The sequence below is a fragment of the Phocoena phocoena genome, chromosome 7 (genome assembly GCF_963924675.1).
Source record: "Phocoena phocoena chromosome 7, mPhoPho1.1, whole genome shotgun sequence".
NCBI classification, from domain to species: Eukaryota; Metazoa; Chordata; class Mammalia; order Artiodactyla; family Phocoenidae; genus Phocoena; species Phocoena phocoena.
The window spans coordinates 76011433-76035821 of NC_089225.1; the positions used below are offsets into that span (position 1 = coordinate 76011433).

General features: G+C 37.1%; 1 protein-coding gene across 1 annotated transcript in view; it reads right to left on the reverse strand.

Moving 5' to 3' along the window:
* DNAH7 (dynein axonemal heavy chain 7) overlaps positions 1–24389 on the reverse strand; it is a 248183-nt gene that overhangs the window by 82918 nt on the left and 140876 nt on the right. Inside the window, exons 40-46 of the mRNA XM_065880632.1 lie at positions 23649–23868; positions 15430–16302; positions 12986–13215; positions 9540–9870; positions 7240–7586; positions 5492–5672; positions 2893–3078 (exon numbers count right to left, since the gene is read on the reverse strand). Of these exons, the coding sequence (XP_065736704.1) occupies positions 2893–3078; positions 5492–5672; positions 7240–7586; positions 9540–9870; positions 12986–13215; positions 15430–16302; positions 23649–23868 (2368 nt within the window). The remainder of the gene's footprint in view (positions 1–2892; positions 3079–5491; positions 5673–7239; positions 7587–9539; positions 9871–12985; positions 13216–15429; positions 16303–23648; positions 23869–24389) is intronic.

Below are 24389 nucleotides of genomic sequence, written 5' to 3' on the forward strand. Positions count from 1 at the left end.
TCTATAGTTGATAGGTGTAGTATGTTATCACAGATGAACTCTGGCAATTATACATCTGTAAGGGTGTAGCAGCAAAGAATAAGTGAAATGAACATGAGGGACTCTGAACAAGCATCTCAAAAGACAAGCCAAGGATCTTGGCTGGTAATCAGGTGGTAAGATAGTTGGTGGAAATGGAAAACTGACCACTAAGGGTGCCATCTTGGTGAAAGTAACTACCACCACCAAAGCAGTTTTGACTTTGATTATTGGTAGGAAAAGGTCCCTTAGAAAGTTCAAAGTAATTCAGCTCCAGGGCTTGTATGTCCTTACAGCTTTGTAGGATTTTGTTTTGGAGATAGGCATGGGCATTACAATCGAATACTGTGGGCCCAGTTATGCTAGGAGAATAGAAATTTTCTACATTTTATTATGAGGAGTGCCAGAAACTCTACAAAGGGGTTGATGAATAATTGACAACTACTCAGACTCAAGCTTAGAGGGAGGGGATCTAGCTACTTACTGCAGGCTCTTGGTATCCAGAGACTTTGATGTTAGGAAAAAACCAAGATTGTTTTAAAGCCTTTTTGTCTTACTTGGGTTTCCCAGTAGCAGACTCTGACATGAAGATTTATCTGAAATGATTTATTAAAGAAGGGATACTAGGAGAAGCAGTATAACGACCAGGAAAAAGCCAGTAAAAGGTGAGAGATCAGCCAAAGTTCTGCACAGGTGGTTACACCTTATTCCTATAGGGGCTGTAAGTTATTCCTTGCATTTGTTCCAACCAGAGGAAGGGAGACGGAACTTCAAGCTCTCACCTCTGTCAGTCTTTCATTGAGGTTAGCCTCAGAGGGCAGTAAATTCCCAGCCAATTTTAGCTCTCCAAGCACTGTGCAAAGTGAGTTCTAAGAATCCAAGGGAAGTCTACCAAAAAAGCCACAGGTGCTGGTTGTTGAACGTGAACGCACAGGAAACCAGGTGGGGATCTGGGCAGAGCACTGAAGTTGCCACTATTACCCTCGTGCTTAGAATCGAATGGGAAACTTGATGGGGCGTAAACTACCAGCTGCCCTGACCCAGGAGAAATAGATAAAAGAGATGATTACAGAGCAGGATTCAGAGAATGAATTCAAAGGAAGGAACAATGACGTTAGAGATTAGTTAAGTAAAAGCCTAGGTTGCTACAGTAAAGCAAGGAAGGGATACAATTGCCTTCAAGTCTTCTTAGATGGGACGGGATAAGGTGTCCTCTTGAATCAGGGGTGGGGACAGTGCACAGAAGTTCACAGAAGGAGTTATGAGCTTTGCTTGGAGCTTGTGTCTAGTTTAGTGTTGCTTTGCTTCTGTCCATAAATTTCAAGGTCTCAGTTCAAGCCTCAATGCTTCCTTGAAGCATTTGTGTAGTGGTCTAACTGGCAGCCCCCATTCTGGTGGAAGCAGGTGACCGGGGAGTCAAGCAAGATGCAGTGCTTTGGAAGGAGTCGTCAGAGAGGGCTGGGTTGGGAGGAGTGGCCCTGGCTGGTGACTTCCAGCACGGCACTGGAATGCTCAACAGGAGCCAGTGCAGACACCCGGGGGTATGTTGGGAACCAGCAGAGGAGTGTAGGAGGCTCTGCAGATACCACTTCCATCCTTCCAAGTTGACATTGAAGAGTAGAAAGAGGGCTAAATTAGGATTCAGGTGACAACAAGTCTCATTTCTGCTCTGTCATTAACCAGCTGTGTGGTTCTGAGCAGTTTTCTTAATCTTCATAAGCCTCAGTCTCTGAAAATGTCGAGCAAACAAGTCTATGACTAGGTAAATAGTGTCATGTTAAAAGTTAATTATCTGAACTACAAGATGTCAATGCCATAACTGCAAACAGTCATTCAGACACAAATGAAGACAGAAAGCTAAGAAGAATATGAAAGCCATGCGCCAGGACAAGGGCTACCAGAACCAAAAGATAAAGACAGAAGCATGATCAATGTGAGGATTTTAAACTAGTTTGGTTAAAAGCAAACAAGCAAACCAAAACAGTGGCCACCAAGAATCAACCCTACTTAAGCGAAAGCCCTGAATTCAAGTGAAGCTCAACTGAGACCACGGGCAAAGCGAATGCTTTGTAAAACCTGATAAAGCCACACACAGAAGTGGGTTTTCATTTACTCTTTCTCTCCTCCGTTGACACCAGAAGCTATGGGCAAATGTTTCAAATTTCTCTCTTCTCTTTATTTTCACTGCCTTCTTCTCCTTTTAAGTTTTCTAAATCTCTCCTCCTGCTTTGACAGGGCCATGTCCTGGGTTGTACTCCTAGAGAGAGCTGAAAAATGTGCTGGGTGTCATTGAGAAAGGGACTGAACAGTGGAACAAAAAAGCTGGGAGAAGAAGTAGGGGTTAGGAGTTGGATCAAGGAGGCAGAATCCGTCAAAGGGGTGGGAATTCGAAGCATGGAACCTGCTATTTATTTTCTTAGGAAAGAAGTCACTTATCGATTGGGTTTTAGGTAGGTTCATCTTTTCCTCCCATAAAGTTTCAGTTTCTCAAGTCATTTGGAAATGATTTATTATTGAGATTCATAGAGAGTAGTTGACTAAACAGCCCCCAGCCCCCCAAAATATCCCGATACCTTTATACTTGTTTGGGAACTGAAATTTTATCATTAGAGCCTACCATTTCACATTACATTCTAAAGTAGATCTTTTTGTTTCTAAAACAATTAGAAGAGTATTTGATATAGCACTTTTTTGGCTACCAAGTTAATTTATTGAATAATTAAAATACACAACTAGAAATCACTTGAAAACATTTTTCTACCTCGTACTTACCAAAAAATCCAAACAAACAAACAAACAAAAAACCCCAAGATTAATGTTGATTGTAATGGGAGGGTCAGGAAGAGACCCTAGAGGTCGATGAGTACTCCCTACCTGTCGATAGTTAGATGTAAAGGCTCCGAGGTAAGCGACGACCCCTGAGGAAATGAGGATGTCCCCTGTCAGGTTGATGTACAGCTGCCCCAGCTCCAGAGCTGTTTGGCTCCAGCGAGTTTTCTCACCCCCAAGGCCTCCGATCAACTTTTCAGCTCGTTCTAGCTTTTTGCTACACAGGTCAACCTCAAAAATAAAAGTAAACTTTTATCAACAACTACAAGGAGAATAAGTTAAAAAATTATTTAAATTTCAGCAAGATTTTACCCTGAGGGATAAAGTTTTACATTACAAACACGCCTGGAATTTATTTTTTTTAACATTCTAAAAGAAAAATGTGCAATATCTAACTATGAAGACCGGCAAGTCCATGACCTTTTAGAACATTTTTCATAATAAAGTGTGTACATTAATATAATTTGTGAAATTTGTAACAGATATTTATCATATAATGCAAAGAATAGCTCTATTAAAGGAAATGAGCTACCGTATGAGACACTGAAAGTTAATTAAGTAATAAAGGACATCCTCTTGCAAATATAGACGTTTCCCCTCCATTTTAATAATCTAAATGCATTTTATTTTAAATATTCTATGAACGTTTTCCCCTCATTTAACTTGTGTTTGATTTAATGATAATTTTAAAGGTTAAATGTTTAAAAGTTTTAATAATTTATGCTTACTTACAAAGCACAATTTTCAAGTTGTTAAATTGTGTCAACCTACTCAGACACTTGCAATTAACCTTAAATTAGGACATCAATCAATAGTTGACAGCCTACTTTGTGCAGAAGACTGTCAACCAAGTTTGATTATACATAATTAAGCAATGTTATTTTTAAAAAAGAGGAAGGGTAATTATGAATATGGCAAACTTTGGGAAAAGCTATTTCAACCCATGCAATAGCAATATTCCAACAGAATACCTGAATTATTTTGATTAATTTTAAGTGACTTAGCATCATTATTCTTAGAAGATGACAAGATTAAGTAAAGGTTATCTTAAAGTTCAAAATGAAATAATTTACATGAACAGAAGTAAATAATTGATAAAAGCAGAGACAGATTATTTTGGAATAAGAATTTGTCTTATACTTTTTCTTATGCTATTAATATTTATATTAAATAAATGCTTTTAGATTAAAAGATATAAAATACTGTATCCGTTTATCTAAAGATAGGTTTAAAAAAAGCAGAAGGTATGTAATTGGTAATATTTTTGATACTTCCTAAATAAAAACCTTTCTCTCTTAATTTTCCCTCCTTTAATATCTTTTGCTTCCTAGTTTCTTTCTTCACCCATTCTTCTTTCAACAGTATTAAAATGTTGAATCAGGTCTTGGACTATAATAAAGTTGCCATCAGGAGCCACCAAGTAAAAATATTTTAGCCAAAATTTCTCTTCCAAAAGTAGATCTTTAATACACATATATGCATGCATTCAATTTACATTACCATAATTTTCCAACATTTTATTATGAAAAGTTATTTCAAACATACAACACAGTTGAAAAATGTTTACAGTAAGCAAACACATACCCATTTTTTAGTTATATTATTTAAACTAAAACTGATCACTTGGAACCCATGCCTAATAATAGGTCACATTTTTAAGATTAGCACAATGTCACATATTGCACAAATACAGAATTTGTGCACATATCCTACAGAAAGAAGCAGTCTAGTACAGTGAGAAAGAGCATAGCTATTAGAGTCAGATTGCCTGGGTTTGGATCTTAGCTTAGAAGCTGCATTGACCATGAGTAATTTGCTTAACTTTTCTGTGTTTCAGTTATTACAAAATGGTTCAGAAAGATTACCTCCCTCAGAAAGCTTTTGTGAGAATCAATGAGATAATATACATTGCTCTCAGAACAACAGTGCCTTGCATATAAGCACGCAATAAGTGTTAACTGTTATAAAATGTTTTGACTTTTTTCTGGAACATAATCAGACACTAGCAATTAATTTTTGCAAATGGTATCACTATCGAAGAGCAGTGATTTTAGTCTTAAAAACATTTTCAGTGGACACCCTGTGGTTCTGGGTATTGAGTTCTAATCTCAGCTCTGCCATTCACTCTTTTTTTAAAAAAAATAATTTTTATTGGAGTATAGTTGATTAACAATGTTGTGTTAGTTTCAGGTGTACAGCAAAGAAAATCAGTTATTAACTCTTATATAAGTCACTTAACACTAAGTCACTTAACATTTTGGTTCTCCATTTTCTCACTTATAATGAAGAATGATGTAAATCATCTAGCTCAATATTCTAGTAATCTGCAACAGAGATTATTGACAATTTTTTTCTTTTTGTGGGGTAAAGAGCCAGAAGGTAAATATTTTAGGCTCTGTGGACCAAGAGGCAAAAATGAGGATCTTATATAGGTACTTATATAATCAATCATTTAAAAATGTCAAAACCATTATTAGCTTGTGGGCTGTACAAAAACTGACAATGGTGGACTTGGCCTGTGGTCCACTGTTTGCCAACCACTGACCAGGAAGAAAATAGGATTGCTGTGTTTGTGCCAGCATGAACATCATTTTTATTTAGAATAATTGAGGATTTGCCCACATTTGTCTGTATTATCCTATACCTGGTTTTCCAAGTCAGCCTTCTTTTGTTTATTTAGTTCGAGTGTGTCCTGAAGCTTGGTCAGCTTGTCCTGAACTTCCCGAAGCACTGACTGCTTCTTTCTGAGACCATCCATGGCAATTTTAAGCTCCCCTTCAGCTGCAGCCAGTTTTATCTTTTTGGGAGCTACTATTTTTGCCACTCTGCCAAAAGTAAAATTGGAAAATTAAATACATGTTTAATATTCTAGTGTACTTTCTATCACTGAATTTACTTTTCTAATATCCTTACTATAACTCAAAACGCATCTTCATGTATAACCTATACTGATTTCTATATTTTATATTTCATTTAGGAATCAGTCAAATCTGATCTCAGCACGTAAAACATGACTATTAAAATAGATATCAAATACACATAATGTTTTCAAATAAGTAATTTTTTTACCCAAAATAAAATATTCAGTTGTCACCAATGTCAATTTCGGTGATTTTGGAAAAGGAGAATAAGCATATACATGTAAAATAGAGGAGTGTTTGTGGAAACTAGCCTAATTCGTTAAGGCTTAATTATGATGAGAAGAAGGGTATTTTATTTACATCATTTTACTCTTTCATTTTTAAAAAAAATTTATTATTTTAAATAATTAAATGGGTTATTTTATTTTCATCTCAAAATAGTTAAAATGATTTTGTGTGTGTCCGCCCACTTCCTTAGTTCCCCAACTCTTTTTTTTCTCTTCCAGTTTTATTAAATACATCTAAGAATGACACTCCTGTCTTTATATTGTACTTTTCTCAAATTTCAGAATATATCCATAACTAAAACCAGCTAGCTTATAAATATGTATGTTGGTAATAAAAGGGATTATGTAGGAAAAAGGATGGATCTAAATTCTTTTATCTGGAAAATGGAATTAAGTCATGTTATATTTCTAAATAAATGATAAAACATTAAATTAAAATTTATCATTAACATAATATATCATGGTCCAAAATATACATAGCCTGTAATATATACGTACAATGATTCAAACTGTTTATGAGTTTGAAAGACATCCAGTAATAGTTCCTGTTTTGAAGAAATAACCAAAATTTTTTACTCTGTTTTGTATATAAGTATTTCTCATACAATCATCAAAAAAGGCTATTTGTCTAAACAAAGAATAAATGTTAAGGGTGGTTTTCAAAATGTGGTCCAAGACATGTCCCCTCCCCTTCAGGGACTCCGAGAGGTCCTCCTTGTGCAACTAAACATCTGTGTGAGGCTGCATTTTCCTCATATACTTCAATCAAAACAATATATCCCACAACAGATTGAATGAAGAAGCAGATCTGAGAGTCAAGCTGTCTTTTAAAGCACACAGTAAAGAGATGTGCAAAAATATGAAACACCACCACTTTTCTCACAACTTTTTTTGAAAATGTGGATGAAAAAAAAGTTACTTATGTAAACGTGGAGTTTTTTATTGCTATTTAAAAATGAAGTAAATATTTTTTAAAATTCTCAGTTTTAATTTCTAATATGGTAGATAAAAAAGGTTTTGGGGTCTGCAATAATTTTTAAGAATATAAAGGGTTCCTGAGTCCAAAAAGTTGAAGTATCATTGTATTTAGTTGGTATAGTCTTGCCTCCAGTAAATATGTCATATAACAGGCATTAGACAGGATTTTCTGAGGACCCTCTCACCTATGTAGCTCTTTATATTATTTAAGTGGCCAAACCTGAAAATAAAACACACCAGTTCATTTTCTTTTTGTTAGTACTTACTTGTCATATGAATCCATTGCTATGACCCATTTGCACAGACCTTCGGCTGCTGTGGAAGCATTTCTAATCTTTTCTGGAACAAAATCTGGATTTGGAATATAATTTTTTCTTATGATGTTCATGTAAGCTGGAGGAATATTGTCCTTGTCATATTCATGAAGTGACTGTAGAAATCGAATGTCACCAAGAAGTCTTTTGGCGGGACCCCAGAAATCCTCAATTTTTTTCCCTGAACCCGTTGGGTCAGGGATTTTGTCAGCTTTGATGCCTTTCAAGATGCATACAGCTTCCATAACAAGCTTGACACCAGCGGGAGGACTCTTCATGGATTTTACCACTGTAATGTCCTTGAAATAATAACATGCTATTATTAAAAAAGAATTGTTTACATATGACTTGTAATCCGTTCCTATTTTCAAACTAAGTCATAAGATAGAAACTCACCGTTCATTAGGTAGAAATGGTGAAAGTGATAGAATTGTGTCAAGAAGTGTTGAGAAGTTTATCCCAAAGGAAAAGTTACAGACAAAAAAGAGTAACGGGAAGATACCCTATATGCGATTACTTATGACATGAAATCTACTTCAAAGACACAAGAAAGAGAGTTTGGCTGTCACAAAGTAAGAGTTTTGTTGCTTCTGAAAAGCTATAAATGTCATAGATGCAAACAGAAAAACACAGAGAAATTATACATATGAGTGTCTCCTATAAACCGACTATATATAGTTAGCTCTTGTAAACATTTTCCTTTATATTCCTCTATATCTTTTTCATATGTATACGCTATAAACCAGTGTATATGCTGTATTTTAACCAATGGAATCATAGTATACTTAACATACACGCTGTTTTAAAATCTGTTCTATTTCAATCACAATACATAGCGAACATCCGCTCATGCTAGTAAACATTTGCATCATTTTTAATGGCTGTATAGATAGCCTTCCAATGCGTAGATAAGAACCATAATTCTCATACCCTATCTGTGCCTTTTTCTCTTTTTTACTATTACAGTTGCCGTATTGAATTAAAGTCTTAATGTCTTTTATTGTTTTAAAGCTTTTGACAAATACTGACAAACTGCCCTCCAGAAAGCAGAAGGGTGCCTGCTGCTTTACTACCTACACCCTTAGCAACACTGGTAGGCATTCTGACAGGCCAAAGAAATTTTATTTTGATCTGTATTTCTTTAAATACAAATAAGGAATGATATGTTTATTGACACTTTGTATTCATATGTTTATTGACTATTTGTATTTCCTCCTTTGTGAATTAGTACTTCTTTATACCATTTACTATCTTATCTTAAAGCTTGTTATTGATTTGTAAGAGCTTTTCACATAGAAGCATATTAATATCTTGTTTACCATATAGTTGAAAAGTTTTTCCTCAGCGTTTCTAAAGTTCTGTCCATGGTGTTTATATCAAACAAAATGTGTTGGTTTTTAGGTACTAAAATTCAGTACTTTAAAAAATTTTTATTATTTATGAAAAATACAAAAGAGAGCATATACATTACGAACAATATTGCTTACTGTTTTTTTGTTCCTGATTTCTTATACCAAAGAAACCCTAGGTTCTAGTTTACATTCCAAGATTATTAACATCTGACCCACATTTTCAACCATTTTTATAGTAATATAACTACTTATATTTAAATTTCAATCTGAAATCTATTTTGGAGTAAGGTGTGACGAAAGGATCTAACACTTTCTCCCTTACCTCACCCAAAAGTTTAGCCAAGATTCCCAACACTATTTATTTTTTAAAATTCATCTTTATCTTTCTTAATTGAAATATTCACTTTCACACCTTAATTTTTAATAAATTTCAAAGCTTAGACATGCTATTATAAAATATAACATTATAAGCCATATTATGTATCACAAAAAACAACTGACAAACATTGACATAACACTTTATCATATATACTGTAAGGTATATTCCAATTACAAGTGTCTAAATATGAAATAGGTGCACATAGCATCAAAATATGTACTTGGGTCTTATACCCCTGTTGATTAAAGTTGCTCTGCAAAGTTCCTGAAATAACAGTTGTTGTACGGTTGTTTAGAACATTTGGAAGCTTGCTTCTTTTTCAAAATTGTCTTAGTCATGCATGTTCATTTCTTTTTTTCCAGGTGAATGAGGGAATCTTTTTGCCAATTTGAAAATGATTTCAATCGCATTAAATGTGGAGACTAATTTGGAAAGACAGACTAGATTGTAGCACACAATATTAAGTACTTTCTTAAGCTATGATGATGCGTCTCCCAGCAAGCCTGTGGCTGTGCTCTTACCTGTGCAGTGAGAGTGTCAAGGGCAGCTAGAGCTGACTCTAGTATGGGCAAGGCCCCTGCCAGGTCAGCATCACATTCATCTTTGATGGCTTTGGCAGCCATAGCTTGTTCATTTGCTATTGTTTCATCAGCTTTCACTATTTTTTCAGTTTTGGCAACTTCTACAGACTCCCTCTCAATGATCATCATCATTTCATCAACCTCTTTGCTAGCAACTTTTAATTGAGGATGTAGAGCCTCTAACTCGAATTGCATTGTGGCTACTTGAGATGCAGCAGAATCCAGTTTATCCAAACCCACTTCGTACCTCTTTTTCATTTTCATTACTTCACTGAAAGCAAAGATAAAACAAGGTTAGCTGTCAGGCTCTAGCTCCTCCTTCAAGGAAAAAAATTAAGTGTTCTTGAGCTTTTCAGGCTTGTTCAAGGCATAACTAAAGAAGTGGACCTACTGTATAGCACAGGGAACTATATTCAGTATCTTATAAATAACCTATAATGGAAGAGAATCTGAAAAGTTATAAATATATATAACCGAATCGCTTTGTTTAATACCTGAAACTGACACATTGCAAATCAGGTATACTTCAACTTTAAAAAAGTGGTCTGAAAGTTTTTCACATATATTAACAATTTTGTGAAAAATATAAACTCTAGAACTTTAGATTGTGTGCAATTAAAAGTAGACAGTATGTCTAGGGATTTTTTGTATTTCTAGTACCTGACACAATATCTAGGCATATAACAAATTCAAAAGATAAATACACTAAGTATAAGTCAAGGAACCTCCTTATACCAAGATGAACGATGTGCCTCTATAATTAGTCACCTTGGGAAGTTTATTCCAACAACATTATTGTTCCTTAAAATCTTTTTATAATCAGTTATTTTAAATAGACTTCAGTGCCCAAAATATATTATTTTGAATGCTGCCAAATGTGGCATATAATTTTAAGGTGTGTTAAGTATCTTGAAATAGGAATTTTTAAATTTAAGATAAAAGTGGCCAATAGAGAATAAAGCTCAACACTTTTTTGGTGCAAAATTATTATAAGGTAATAATTGATTCAAAATAATGTTATATATATATATATATATATATATATATATATATATATATATATATTTTTTTTTTTTTTTTTTTGGCGGTACGCGGGCCTGTCACTGTTGTGGCCTCTCCCGTTGCGGAGCACAGGCTCCGGACGCGCAGGCTCAGCGGCCATGGCTCAGAGGCCTAACCGCTCTGTGGCATGTGGGATATTCCCGGACCGGGGTACGAACCCGCGTCCCCTGCATCGGCAGGCGGACTGTCAACCACTGCGCCACCAGGGAAGCCCAAAATCATGTAATATTTTAACATACTTTAAATTTTTATCTGCATTCATATGTGTTCTAGAGATAATTATACATTATGAGTAGAGAAAACGCTTCTTTATAATTTGTTTCATTTTAAATATTTGAGATGCCATAATGTCTCAAAGTAAAAGGTGACACGTTTTAGAAATTCTCTTCAAAAAGTTGGTTGGAGTAGGTAACAAACCAACCTGATAATTGTCTAAAGGTGGAAGCGCACTCTTCAACTGAGTGCTTAACTGGCTTGAGCTGGAAAACTGAAAAGGCTGTCATAGGGAAAAAAAAAAACATTACAAGTCAGGACATGCTACACTTCTGGCATTTGTGATTCCCTCCGAGCAAAACTTGTTACAGCAATGGGAACTGAGGAGACTGGATAGAGGATACCATATTATCTGTGAGTTTGGTTTCAGTGGAACCTGTGTGGAGCAAGCACTGGAAAGGTCTCACTCCTGCCAACATGAAGCAGTTTCAGTGTGGTGGTTCATCCCACATGATGCTTTGCTGGCTAAAACACTGGTTTCTTGGCAGGGAACCTGATAACTTGCTTCGAGGTTACAGTACTACCTGGCTATAAGGAGATCTAAAGACTTTAGCTATTAAAGGAAGAATAACTACAGGGTGGGAATTCTAGTTGAGGTAAAGGAGAACATTTCTAAAAAGAGGAAAGTTGAAAGGCCAACAAGAATATCTAAAAATGTCTAGAAAACTATTACTTTCAAACTTTCTCTAAGTTTGTATATCATGTTTATAATCTTTCTTCCAGTTAGGATGGCCTTAAATACTGTGAGCATATAATCAAACAGAAAGATGAGTGATACCCCCAAATTAATCAGACTCCCCAAGTGGTTTTGATCTCCCTGGATGGGAAAATATGGGGGGAAAAAGCAAGATTCCATTAGGTTAAAGATCCTAAGATCTACATGGAAAGAAATAATAAAATGACAGCCAAAGAAATAGCAAAATTCAGCTAAGTCATGTAGCAGCCTTGGGTGGGACTTGCAGATTTCACTAGGTAGATGGGAAAAATACCATTGGTATGATTCAACACGGGGTATGTGCCATGATGAATAGGAAAGCTATGACACTCCTGCTGTGGAAGGCATTACAAAAGTCACTATAAATGCGGCTAAGGAGTTTCCCAGCAGTATCTAGGTAGCATCTTGGACAATACGAAAAAAGGTACTTCAAAATGCCTAAGATAGTGAGTTAGCCATAGGAAGATTTAGAATGAACTATATATAGTTAATATGCAAAAACTAAACTTATTATTTTTTTGTCAAGGAATCTATGCACATTTGGTGTTTTAAGTATTTTTTTAATATTTAGAAGAATTTGGTCAATTAGATGAACAGATCAGCCTTGTACTCCAATATAATTTATGTAATTGATCAACAGAGCTAATTTGTGCTTTGAAGTAAAAAAACTCATTAAGTTTTTAGACAGTAGTCAAATACTGAAAAGAACTTAAGGCTTACCATATGTATAAGTTTAACTTACTAGATTTTAGAAATTATTTAAGTACCTGGGAAAGTTTAGTTTGATAAATCGGACTTCAAGAGGGAAATAAAAATATTAAAAATTACAAATGCAATATAAAAATTGCTTAAATTCATATAAGTTTATTGATGTTTGTATTGATGTTTTCAAATAAGAGTTTACTTAAAGAAGGAAAGCTGGTTATGTATATTGAGTGGCTGTCTCTGGGTTTCAGCTGTTCAATACCTAAAGAGAAGGTTTATTTATTATCTAATTACTTATTAAAGAAAAATTACTCCCTAGTGTTGTTTACCCAATAGCATTGTCAAAGTATCCTGGAGCCTTACCACAGCTCTGAGTGGCACACCTTCATTCCTTAAACAAATATGATTATGCATTTATCATGTGCTGGGCAATGCCTCTGCACAAAAGAATAAGCCCTGTTCCCTACCCTAAAAGTGTCTGTGGAGTAAATCATTTAATGATGTAACAAAACTCACAGTATATACATATATGAAATAAATCTCTCCCACGTCATTGCTATGTCATTTTTGTCCACACAAATGTTTTTAAAACCACCACAGCTTACTTTGAAATAAGAAATTTTGTTTTTACCTCCTTTTCTTTTCCAACAACAGTTTGAAGGTAGAAATTAATTCAAGATAAGAGGTAGGAGTCACATAATTGTATCTTTGAAGTTCAACATAGAAGGATGTCGATAAATCTACAGCAGAAGTGTGAAAGCTTTTACACAACTCAATACAGCCATCTCGTATTTCCTCTGACACTTCAGTGTCTTCCAAGAAGCGGGAGGCAACTGCCTGTAGTGCATCTTCAGGCCAGGACTGAATTTAAGATAAATGCTTTAGCACATGATCCAATTTACTGACAGGAGTTTGTTATTACTGCGGTCCTTCATGGATGGTGGAAATGCAGGGGAAAACATGAGGGATGGGGGGGGGACAGACACTCATGAGGAACCCCCAAGTATTTGACCCCTTATGACAGGGAGCCAGTAACTAATGTGTATAATATTAACCCTTCATGGTTTGTTCAGGGGTTAGAGAAATTGGGCATGAGTATTGCAGGAGCAAGGAAGAGAAAAGGAACTAAATTTATAGAATGTCTATCTTTGTGTGCATTCTACTATTATTATCTTGTTTAATTCTCCCAACAATTCTGAGGTAAATGTTACTATCCTTTCCCCTAAACTCCAGAATTAGATCAACAACTACCTCTTTGATTTCTCTTATAACCATCTCAAATTTAACAAGTCTAAAACACGGTTCTTATCTCCCCCAAAATAGTTGCAGTCCTCCCCAACTTAGTCAATATCTCCACCATACACCCAGTTGCTCAAGCTAGTCATCCTTGATCCCTCTCCTCTTCCTCAATCCTACATCTATCCCAAAAGCAAGTCCTATGGGCACCATCCCTAAAATAGCTTCCAAATCTTTTCCATTCTTTCTATACCCACAACCATCATTGCAGTTCAACTCTGTGTTACCATCTTCCTGGAATTTTCCAACAGTGTCCTAACTGGTCTCCCTGCTTCTGAGCTCTATGCAGCTGCCAGAGTGATCTTATCAAAGGCAAATTAGCTCTTTTCACACTCTCAATTTACAATCCTTCAAAGACTTCCCAGCACATTCAAAATAAAATCCGGGGCTCCCCTGGTGGTGCAGTGGTTGAGAGTACGCCTGCGGATGCAGGGGACACGGGTTCGTGCCCTGGTCTGGGAGGATCCCACATGCCGCGGAGCGGCTGGGCCCGTGAGCCATGGCCGCTGAGCCTGCGCATCCGGAGCCTGTGCTCCGCAACGGGAGAGGCCACAACAGTGAGAGGCCCGTGTACCGCAAAAAAAATTAATAATAAAAAAATAATATCTGAAGCCCAACTTGTAAATGTCTACCTGATCTGGCGCTTCCCACCTTTCTGACCTCAGCTCTACGACTTCCCCCTCAGTTACTGTGCCCCTGTCACCCAGATTTTCTCTCACGCTGTTCATTCCTTCTATGTAGCTCCTTGTCTTCACTAATTTATTCTCTTACCAGATCCTCTCAAAACTGGCACTTTTTGTCCTTCATCTTTCCTCGTAAAGGTCACTGATTCAGAAAACCTACATGCTACCCTGTATGATGAATTATTTTTCACTAATTTGCAAGTAAGTAAGCAAACGCAAGGAAAGCAGAAGCCTAGTCTATTTCATTTTCCTATTCACCTCCAGCTTTAGGATAAGACCTGCTACAAAGCAAGAGTTCAATAAATATGTCTTTCGTGAAATAATTAATCTTAGCAGGAAATGGAGGAACAAAGGGGCTATGTAAATTCCCCAAGGTCAAAAATTCTTATGTGTTAGATCTCACTTACAGGATCTCTGCCACAGCTTGCAAACTTCCTACCCCACCCCCTTGTCTGCTCAGCACTTCCTGATACTGAAATTTACTAGAAAAAGTGGTCTCTGGGGCTTTCTTCCTTTTGATGCCCTGCTGGGTTTGCTAATGGAAAGAGGCTGGAAAAAAAAAAGAGGTAGAGGCATTTCTACCCCTCTTCCTTTCTAGCAGAAGCTGAGCTCTAGGTTTTGGGTTCCTCTTCCTATCAGACATTCCTATTTCCTCAGCTCCAAGTTCCAGTAACACTTCTTCCCCTCATTCCCTTCTTTACCCAGCTGTAGTAACATCTTCTTACTACACTCCACCAGTTCCTGCCTGACCATCCCTCTCAAGTTCCTTTAATCCTGCTTACACCTCTATGAACAGTCCCCTCATTCAACTTTCCTCAGTGAGGCCTTCCAGGGTGCTCTCTGCTCCCTGTCAGGAACCTGACTGATACACAACTTTATCCTAAAACTTTCTACAATAAATTGATGTCAATGACTGTATGCACTGGCAATAAGAAGTTATTCTATTATAATGATTTTTGAATTATTTCATAAAATACATTATTATTGATCAGAAAATTCTGCTAAGCTACAATTTGGTGGGGGGCTCTAAAATAAGTCATGCTCATGATGGAGATTCAATATTTCTAGAAGTCTATCTAAATTTACATGACAATACCTGAAACCAGTCAATGGTACAGCAGTTAACAAGAGCAGGGAACTTTCTAAGATGAATCCGAAATGCATCTCCAATGGGACTCATGGCAAGGACAACATGCAGTTGGTTGCGGCAGCGATCAATAAACATGTTGAAAAGAGCTATGGGGCTTCCATCAGTTTGTTTGGTTTTATCCCGTTGGCGATCTAAATGACGCATCTTATCACATATCTCCTGCTTCTCATCCAATGCAAAGAGATTCGGAACCTCCCCAGCATTTAGTAGATTGTTGACATCTTCTAGAAATGACTCCTTTTTAATCTGAGTATCTGTAAACAGGAAGACACCCTGCATCTCCCCTTCTGCACATTTCCTTAAGATCACTTTTAAGTCTTCATGCCACTCAGAATTATCATAGCCCTTGGAGATTTCAACCTGGAAAACTGAAGAATCAGCCATGTGGGCAGCTAATCTGGTGACAGACTGCCTTCCACTCCCTCCAACACCAACCAGAAGAGCATGGCTGCGAGGCTGCTTCAGGATCCTGGAAATTCGGCTGATGTGCTCTATGGCAAATCGGAATAAGACAAGGTTCAGGGTTTTTTTGCTCATATTGTTGTATTCTTCTAGATGAGCTTCTACTATCACCCGGAGAGCATCTACATTTGCAACTTCTCTGTAGTTGGTATCCTCTCTCTTGGGATCATGGAAATCACAAAACATTAAGCTGTGTAGGTCGTCTTCTTCCACCACTCCATCATTATCAAAATCCAAACTTTGAAAAAGCTCATGAAAATTTTCATGCATACAGTTTTTCAAGATTTCTTGAATGTAGTTGATCAGCCAACTTCTGTCTGCATTATCCACAAGGCGATCGTAATACACTCTAAGCACCTGTATAATAATTAAAAAGCAGCTTTAAGAACTGACTCCTATTTTTTTAGTTTCATTTCTGTGTTCATCTCAAGTAATATAAAAGGTGCTGTCAAGAAATTTCTATGGGTTTTATTAAAAGCATATCCAAACGAGGACTGGTTCATAATAATATTCACTTTAAATATTAATTTTAACCGTATATAGTTGGAATAATACATAGTTACACTGTTATCAATAAATAAAGGTAAATTGGGGGAACTGAAGTAGATTAAAGATATGCAAAGAGCATTAAAGACTACAGAAGGGAAAAAAGACTAGAGAAGGTAAGGGACTGCATTTGCTGCTCACTCAGATATAGATAACAGAGCTGGGCAGTACTGGTATCTAGGGTTTTGCAACTCCCTTGAAGTGATCTTTTCCTTTTCTCAGCCAGATAACATCTTGAAAATTGTTGTCAAATCAATATATATATATATATTTTTTTAATAAAAGTACATTTTCTAGATAAAGAGGGAAAGTCTTAGGTGGAGGGCAAATTTGTCTTATTTTTGTTGTAAGTAATTGCAGAGGGCAATCTACTAAAATAAATCTCTGCTTATCTGCACATGTTGTGGGACTGCAAAAAGTAGTTAATCAGGCTTGCTACATAAAATAACTATTTCCTCAGAGTGGTATGAATGTCCCTTGGCTGCAGTCTGTTTGGGACTGAACTATGTTCCCCCGCATATTCATATGTTGAAGTCCTAACCCCCTTAATGTGACTGTATTTGGAGAAAGGTCCATTAAGAAGGTAATTAAGGTTAAATGAGCTCATATGGGTGGAGTCCTAATCCTATCCACTGCTGTCCTTACAAGGAAAGGAAGCAACACCAGAGCTCTCACTCTTTCCCTGCAGACACACAGAAGAAAGGCCGTGTGAGGACATAGGGAGGCCCTCTGTGAGCCAGGAAGAGAGCCTTCACCAGAAATCCACACTGACGGCAACTTGATTTTGTATTTTTGGCCTCCAGAGGTGTGAGAAAATAAATTTCTGTTGTTTAAGCTACTCAGTCTGTGGTATTTTTGTTATGGCAGCACTAGTAGACTAATACACACGAAAATAAGTAATGCATATTTTTGTCAGCAAACTTTCTAACATTAAACCTGTCTGCATCAGCTTCTTCACCTTATAAAATAGAAGTAGTAATACCTGCCTTACAAATCTCACAGATGCATGGCAAAAATGAAATGACAACAAATGTGAAAACACTACAGAACTGAGAAATGTAATTATTACAAACTGTCTTGGAATCAGCCTAATTGTGTTCAAGAGTAATGATTTTATGATTTCTTTCCTTCTGCTAACTTTGGGGTTTTTAAGCTCAAAATGGATTAAAGACCTAAATGTAAGGCCAGAAACTATCAAACTCTTAGAGGAAAACATAGGCAGAACACTCTATGACAGAAGTCACAGCAAGATCCTTTTTGACCCACCTCCTAGAGAAATGGAAATAAAAACAAAAATAAACAAATGGGACCTAATGAAACTTTAAAGCTTTTACACAGCAAAGGAAACCATAAACAAGACCAAAAGACAACCCTCAGAATGGGAGAAAATATTTGCAAGTGAAGCAACCGACAAAGGATTAATCTCCAAAATTTACAAGCAGCTCATGCAGCTCAATAACAAAAAAACAAACAACCCAATCCAGAAATGGGCAGAAGCCCTAAATAGACATTCTCCAAAGAAGATATACAGATTGCCAACAAACGCGTGAAAGAATGCTCAACATCATTAATCATTAGAGAAATGCAAATCAAAGCTACAATGAGAAAGCAATAATACTCCAATAAAGACTAAAAAAAAAAAAACTACAATGAGATATCATCTCACACCAGTCAGAATGGCCATCATCAAAAAATCTAGAAACAATAAATGCTGGAGAGGGTGTGGAGAAAAGGGAACACTCTTGCACTGCTGGTGGGAATGTGAATTGGTACAGCCACTGTGGAGAACAGTATGGAGGTTCCTTAAAAAACTACAAATAGAACTACCTAATATGACCCAGCAATTCCACTACTGGGCATATACCCTGAGAAAACCATAATTCAAAAAGAGTCATGTACTAAAATGTTCATTGCAGCTCTATTTACAATAGCCAGAAGATGGAAGCAACCTAAGTGTCCATCATTGGATGAATGGATAAAGAAGATGTGGCACATATATACAATGGAATATTACTCAGCCATAAAAAGAAAAGAAATTGAGTTATTTGTAGTGAGGTGGATGGACCTAGAGTCTGTCATACAGAGTGAAGTAAGTCAGAAAGAGAAAGACAAATATCGTATGCTAACACATACATATGGAAACTAAGAAAAAAAATTGTCATGAAGAACCTAGGGGTAAGACAGGAATAAAGACACAGACCTACTAGAGAATGGACTTGAGGATATGGGGAGGGGGAAGGGTAAGCTGGGACAAAATGAGAGAGTGGCATGGACATATATACACTACCAAACGTCAAATAGATAGCTAGTGGGAAGCAGCCGCATAGCACAGGGAGATCAGCTCGGTGCTTTGCGACCACCTAGAGGGGTGGGATAGGGAGGGGGGGAGGGAGGGAGACGCAAGAGGGAAGAGATATGGGAACATATGTATATGTATAACCGATTCACTTTGTTATAAAGCAGAAACCAACACACCATTGTAAAGCAATTATACTCCAATAAAGATGTAAAAAAAAATGAGTAATGATTTTAATGTTTTCACTGCTGTCTGGTTGACATAATAGTGTCATCCTTTTTTCTAACAGCAGTAGCTACACAAATGGTATGACTGAAGCCTCCCACATACTCCCCCCACCCCAGTTCAAAAGCTATTCCTCTATGAGACAATTGAGTTTCCCAACATATGACAATAGTCTCTTCCTCGGATTGAGATACTGAAGACCTCCTCCTTCTTATGAGAAAAAGGAAACTAAGACAACCTCACATATTGGGCATCAGTGTCTAAGCGTGAATCAAGTATATTATTATCTAGCTGCAATTTAGCAAGAACCTAAGGCAGTGTTTCTCAGGGACTGTCAACACACATGAATCTAGGGCCCCACTCTGGACCTGCTGACTTAAAAGTTTTGAGGATGGCGACTGGGAAGATCTTTATTTCTTTTTAAAAATTTCCTTACACGAGGCACAAAAATCTTACGTGTACACCTCCAGGAACTTTTACACATATTTACACCCAGGTGACCACCACCAAGATCAAGATATAGAACATTCTCAATACCTTAGTAAGCTCCCTCACTCTCACTTCTGCTGATACCTGCCCTCCTCTCTTCCGTACAGGGGACTATTATTCCATTGCCACCCCTTATATTTTTAAAAGTTGACACATAAAATTTTCCATTATAAATCTAAATCTTTGCAGGGGAAGTAATTTCTGGCATATTTATATTGTATTTGTGCTTTGAATTCATTTGCCTCAAAGTCTTGATTACAAATTGCTTTAATTGGTACATAATTTACACATCATAAAATTCACTCTTTTAAAGCATACGATTCAATGGTTTTTGTAGAATAGTCACATAGTTGTGCAGTCATCACCACCATCTAATTCTAGATCTTTATCATCACCCCAAAAAGAAAACCTGTACCCATTAGCAGTCACTTATTATTATCCACACCCCATATGCCGCCACAGCCCCTGGCAACCAGTAATCTCCTTTCTGTCACTATGGATTTGCTTATTCTGGACATTTCATATAAATGGGAAAATATTATATGTGGCCTTTTGTGTCTAGCTTCTTTCACTTAGTGTAATGTTTTCTAGGTTTATCCATGTTGTAGCGTGTATCACTATTTCTTTTTACGGCTGAATAGAGTTCCACTGTGTGTATATAAACACACACACACACACACCACATTTTGTTTGTCCATTCATCAGCTAATGTATATTTGAGTTGTTTCCACTTTTGGCTATTATGAATACTTCTGCTAACACTCATGTACAAGTTTTTGTGTATACCTATATTTTCACTTCTCTTGGGTATATAGCTTGGAGTGGAATTTCTGGGTCATATGGTAACTCTATGTTTAACATTTCGAGGAACTACCAAACTGTTTTCCAAAGCAGCTGCACCATATAATATTCCCACAAGCGATGTTATTATCCAGTTGTTCTTTTTTTAATTACAGCCATCCTATTGGGTGTTAGGGGGTACTCCACTGTGACCTTGATTTGTGTTTCCCTAATTACTAGTGACGTTAAACATTGTTTCATGTACCTATTGGCCATTTGTATATCGTCTTTGGAGAAATGTCTATTCAAATTCTCTCTCCACTTCTGAAATAGGTTATTCATCTTTCACTATTGCTTTGTAATAGTTCTTTATGTATTCTGGATATTAGACGCTCATCGGATACATGATCTGCAAATATTTTCTTCCATTCTGTGGGTTGTCTTTTCGCTTTTTAGATAGTGTCTTTTGAAACATGAGTATTTTTAACTTTGATGAAACCCAATTTATCTATTTTTTCTTGGGTTGCTTGTGCTGAGTATCTATATTTAACAAGCAAACCAGATGTTAGGCACATTTACGATTGAGAGCAATGCAGAAACCAAAGGGAATGCAAAATAGTAAGCCAGTTTTATATCTCAAAAATCATTCAGTGAAATTATGTTGGGTTGTCTAGTTTGGCAAAAGTGTGTGGAGAGGAAACAGTCACCTAAAGTAGTGAACTCTTTTTGAGTAAACAGAAATAAAGCGCAAGTTAAGAGTGTTAAACTCAGTCACGTTCTATTGTTCGAGATGGTGAGAACAATGTGCCTAGCACTGTGCTCAGCAGTGTGGACAAATCCGTGAGGGAAAAAAATCCTCTGCCCCCAGGAGCTGGCATGCCACCTGCAGGAGACGGACAACCAACATAACAAATGGACTGTGCAGCATGTTAGAAGGTGCCACATGCTATGGAACTGCTATGGAAAGAAGAAGAAGAGAGCAAGTCAAACAAGACTGGAACTGCTAGTGGGATGTGAGGCTGTAGCACTAATTAGGGTGGTCGTTGTGCCTCACAGAGAAGGAGAGATTTGATCAAAGGCAGTAGGGAGCCAGCCCAGAGGGTCAACGCCTGGGGGGAGAGCATTCCAGGCAGAAAAAAGCCAGGAGGCCTGTGTTGTGGGTGGACGAAGGTGAGAGCAGGAGGTAACCTGAAAAAACTGGGGAAAGGTACACATACAAGGTCTTATGGACTGCTGGACTTTTATTCCAAATTCCTCCCCACAAAGTCAGGTGCCATTTCAAGGTTTTGAGCCAAGGACCTAAACTCATGACACTATATGAATATGAAGTAGTCACTATAAATGAAGAGTTATTACATTATGAACCTTATTAAATGCCCAAAGAGCTCAACAGCCATTGTCAAAACTCAGTAATCTGACATCTGAGGCAGGACAGGACCTGAAAAAGGCTAAAAAGTTTAACTGTACATACCACAGATATACAACAGCAAATAGGAACTGCTCTCATGATTGGAAGAAAGCAAATCATTATAATCCCACATGACGAAGCATGTTATGGACAGTAAGATGCCTTCTTTCTTCCCTTTATGCACTCATTTGACAATATTTCTGGAGTGCTTGTCATGTATCAGGCATTGTGGAAAGCAGTGAATAAATAAAGCTGCTGCTCTCATAAAGCTTCTGTTCTAGTAGAGACAATAAGTAAGCAGAAATATAGACGGGGTCAAGTGACACTCAGTGTTACGAAGAATAAAGCGAGACAAGGGATAGAGAGCTATAGCGCGTAGAGATGGTCTAAGACGAGCCTCTATGGTAAGGTTATATTTGAGCTGAGATCTTAAGGAGGTAAACGGGCAAGCCGTGTGGATAATGGGTGGAGTGTCCTAGGTAGAAGGAATATCAAGGGCAAAGTTCCCGAGCTGGAGGATGCGAGATGCTTCCTAGAGGAAGATTTGGCCTGTGACCAAATGCTGTCTTAGGTAATGTGCTCCTTCAGTGAAGTCAATGACATCCTCCCCTCCCGCCACTCTCCCTCTATACCTTTCAGCACATTTCTGTCACCCGCGTGGCCTACCAGGCTGACAGCCTGTGTTCATGTCCCAGAATATGGACCCCACTCAGGCAATTAAGTGACCTACAGTGGAATCTGCAGATCATACTTTTCCAAAGAGTCACTTTTAGGGACCTTGCTGTGGCCGAAATTTCTGAGTGGGATGGACCTTCACTTGGGCATATATTTGAATGTGTGAGGATACAGAAATTCAAACTGTAGATCTAAAAAGCCTACAAAGATCGAATTTGGTAAAGCCTTTCTGAAATTTATGTCTCTGTAACACATGGTTTTAACATAGCAGTACATTTCCATTTTCTAGATTTCCTAACTACATTAATTAAAATTAAAATAACCATATTAGTTATATATTAAAAAGAGAAAATTTTCCTCCCACTTTCTCATATTCTTTGCCTATTTTAAAAATATTAAACTTCTTTCTTTTTTTTTGGCTGCATTGCGTCTTCGTAGCTATGCGCGGGCTTTCTCTAGCTGGGGCGAGTGGGGGCTACTCTTGGTTGCGGCGCACGGTCTTATTGCGGTGATTTCTCTTGTTGCGGAGCATAGGCTCTAGGCATGCGGGCTTCAGTAGCTGCAGCACGCAGGCTCAGCAGTTGTGGCTCGTGGGCTCTAAAGCGCAGGCTCAGTAGTTGTGGCTCACGGGATTAGTTGATCCACAGCATGTGGAATCATCCTGAACCAGGGCTCGAACCCATGTACCCTGAACTGGCAGGCGGATTCTTAACCACTGTGCCACCAGGGAAGTCCCTGAACTATTATTTTTGATGCATTATTTTTTGTATTCTTTTTTCTTTCTCTCCTGCCCTTCCTCTACAAGTTTTTACAAGAAAATGTTCACCCATGTATCTCTTCCCAAAGAGAAATATATTTTTATATAATTTCTATGTTCTCAAGTCTAGTTTACTCTGTAGTTCTTTTGGCATCTAATATCACTACAAGTAAGTAATGAACATAAATACATTCACTTCTAATGAAAACAAAAGTGTTCCATCTCAAAATTATTTGAAGTCAAACTAACAAGGATTAAGTCACTTCAAGGAGACCAAGAATGATACCTACTTTGAAATAGCCTATAAATCAACAGAAATTCCTGAAAATGAGAGATAAGGCATCTTAAATGTCATAAAACATATTAGCAAAAAGTATTTTTAGACATTATCTTGACCATTGGCCTTCAGAATGCCAAATAGTGGAATCCATTTATTTAAATTGCTGAATACTTCTTTCTATGCAGTTGTTGGCATGGTAAAATCTTTGTTTCCTGCATCATCATATAACAGTAACATGGAGATTTACCTCATGAACCCAAAGACGTTTAATCACATCTTTGGTTTCTGCTGTTTCTGGTCTTGACAAACACACACCCTGAATGACACGGGAGAAATCTCGGAGGTTGAACAGGTAGTGAGATTTGGCTGGAGTAGGCAAGAGATTCTTCATTGCTTCTTTATACAGAGTCATCGTACCATTTACAATTTGTGTGGTCAAATCTAGAAAACTGTCTGGAAATTTATAACTTAAAAAAATTTTTTAAGTAAAAAGAAAGAAAAATGTTAGCAAATACAGAATTATGATACATAAATGATATTTAGTATGACTAGCATGAATTTTTTCTTACGATTAAATCAATTGATTTTGTTTACAAAATTACCATTTCTTGATATGATAATAGAATTTTTACTTCTTTTAAAGCTACTTTCCATTCATTATTTTATTTTATGTTCAAAGGAACTCCATGAGTAAGCAGGACGAATTTAATGAACTTAAGACTACTGACAGAAAAGCCAGCCAAGGAACCCATATTAAGTAACTTAAACCCAGAGTCCACTAAACGATGCTTCCTAACCCCTTTCACCCCCTGGCATTCTTAATTGCATAGAGATAGAATCCCTGAAGAACACTGGTGAAATGGGTATTTTCAGAGAAAGGGAAGGGAGAAAATAAAAACACAGAAAAAAAATAAAGAAAAGGGAACAAGAAAAGGAGAGTAAAAAGAAAGTAAAATGAACAATGAGCCAGGATTTTTTTTTAAGGGCA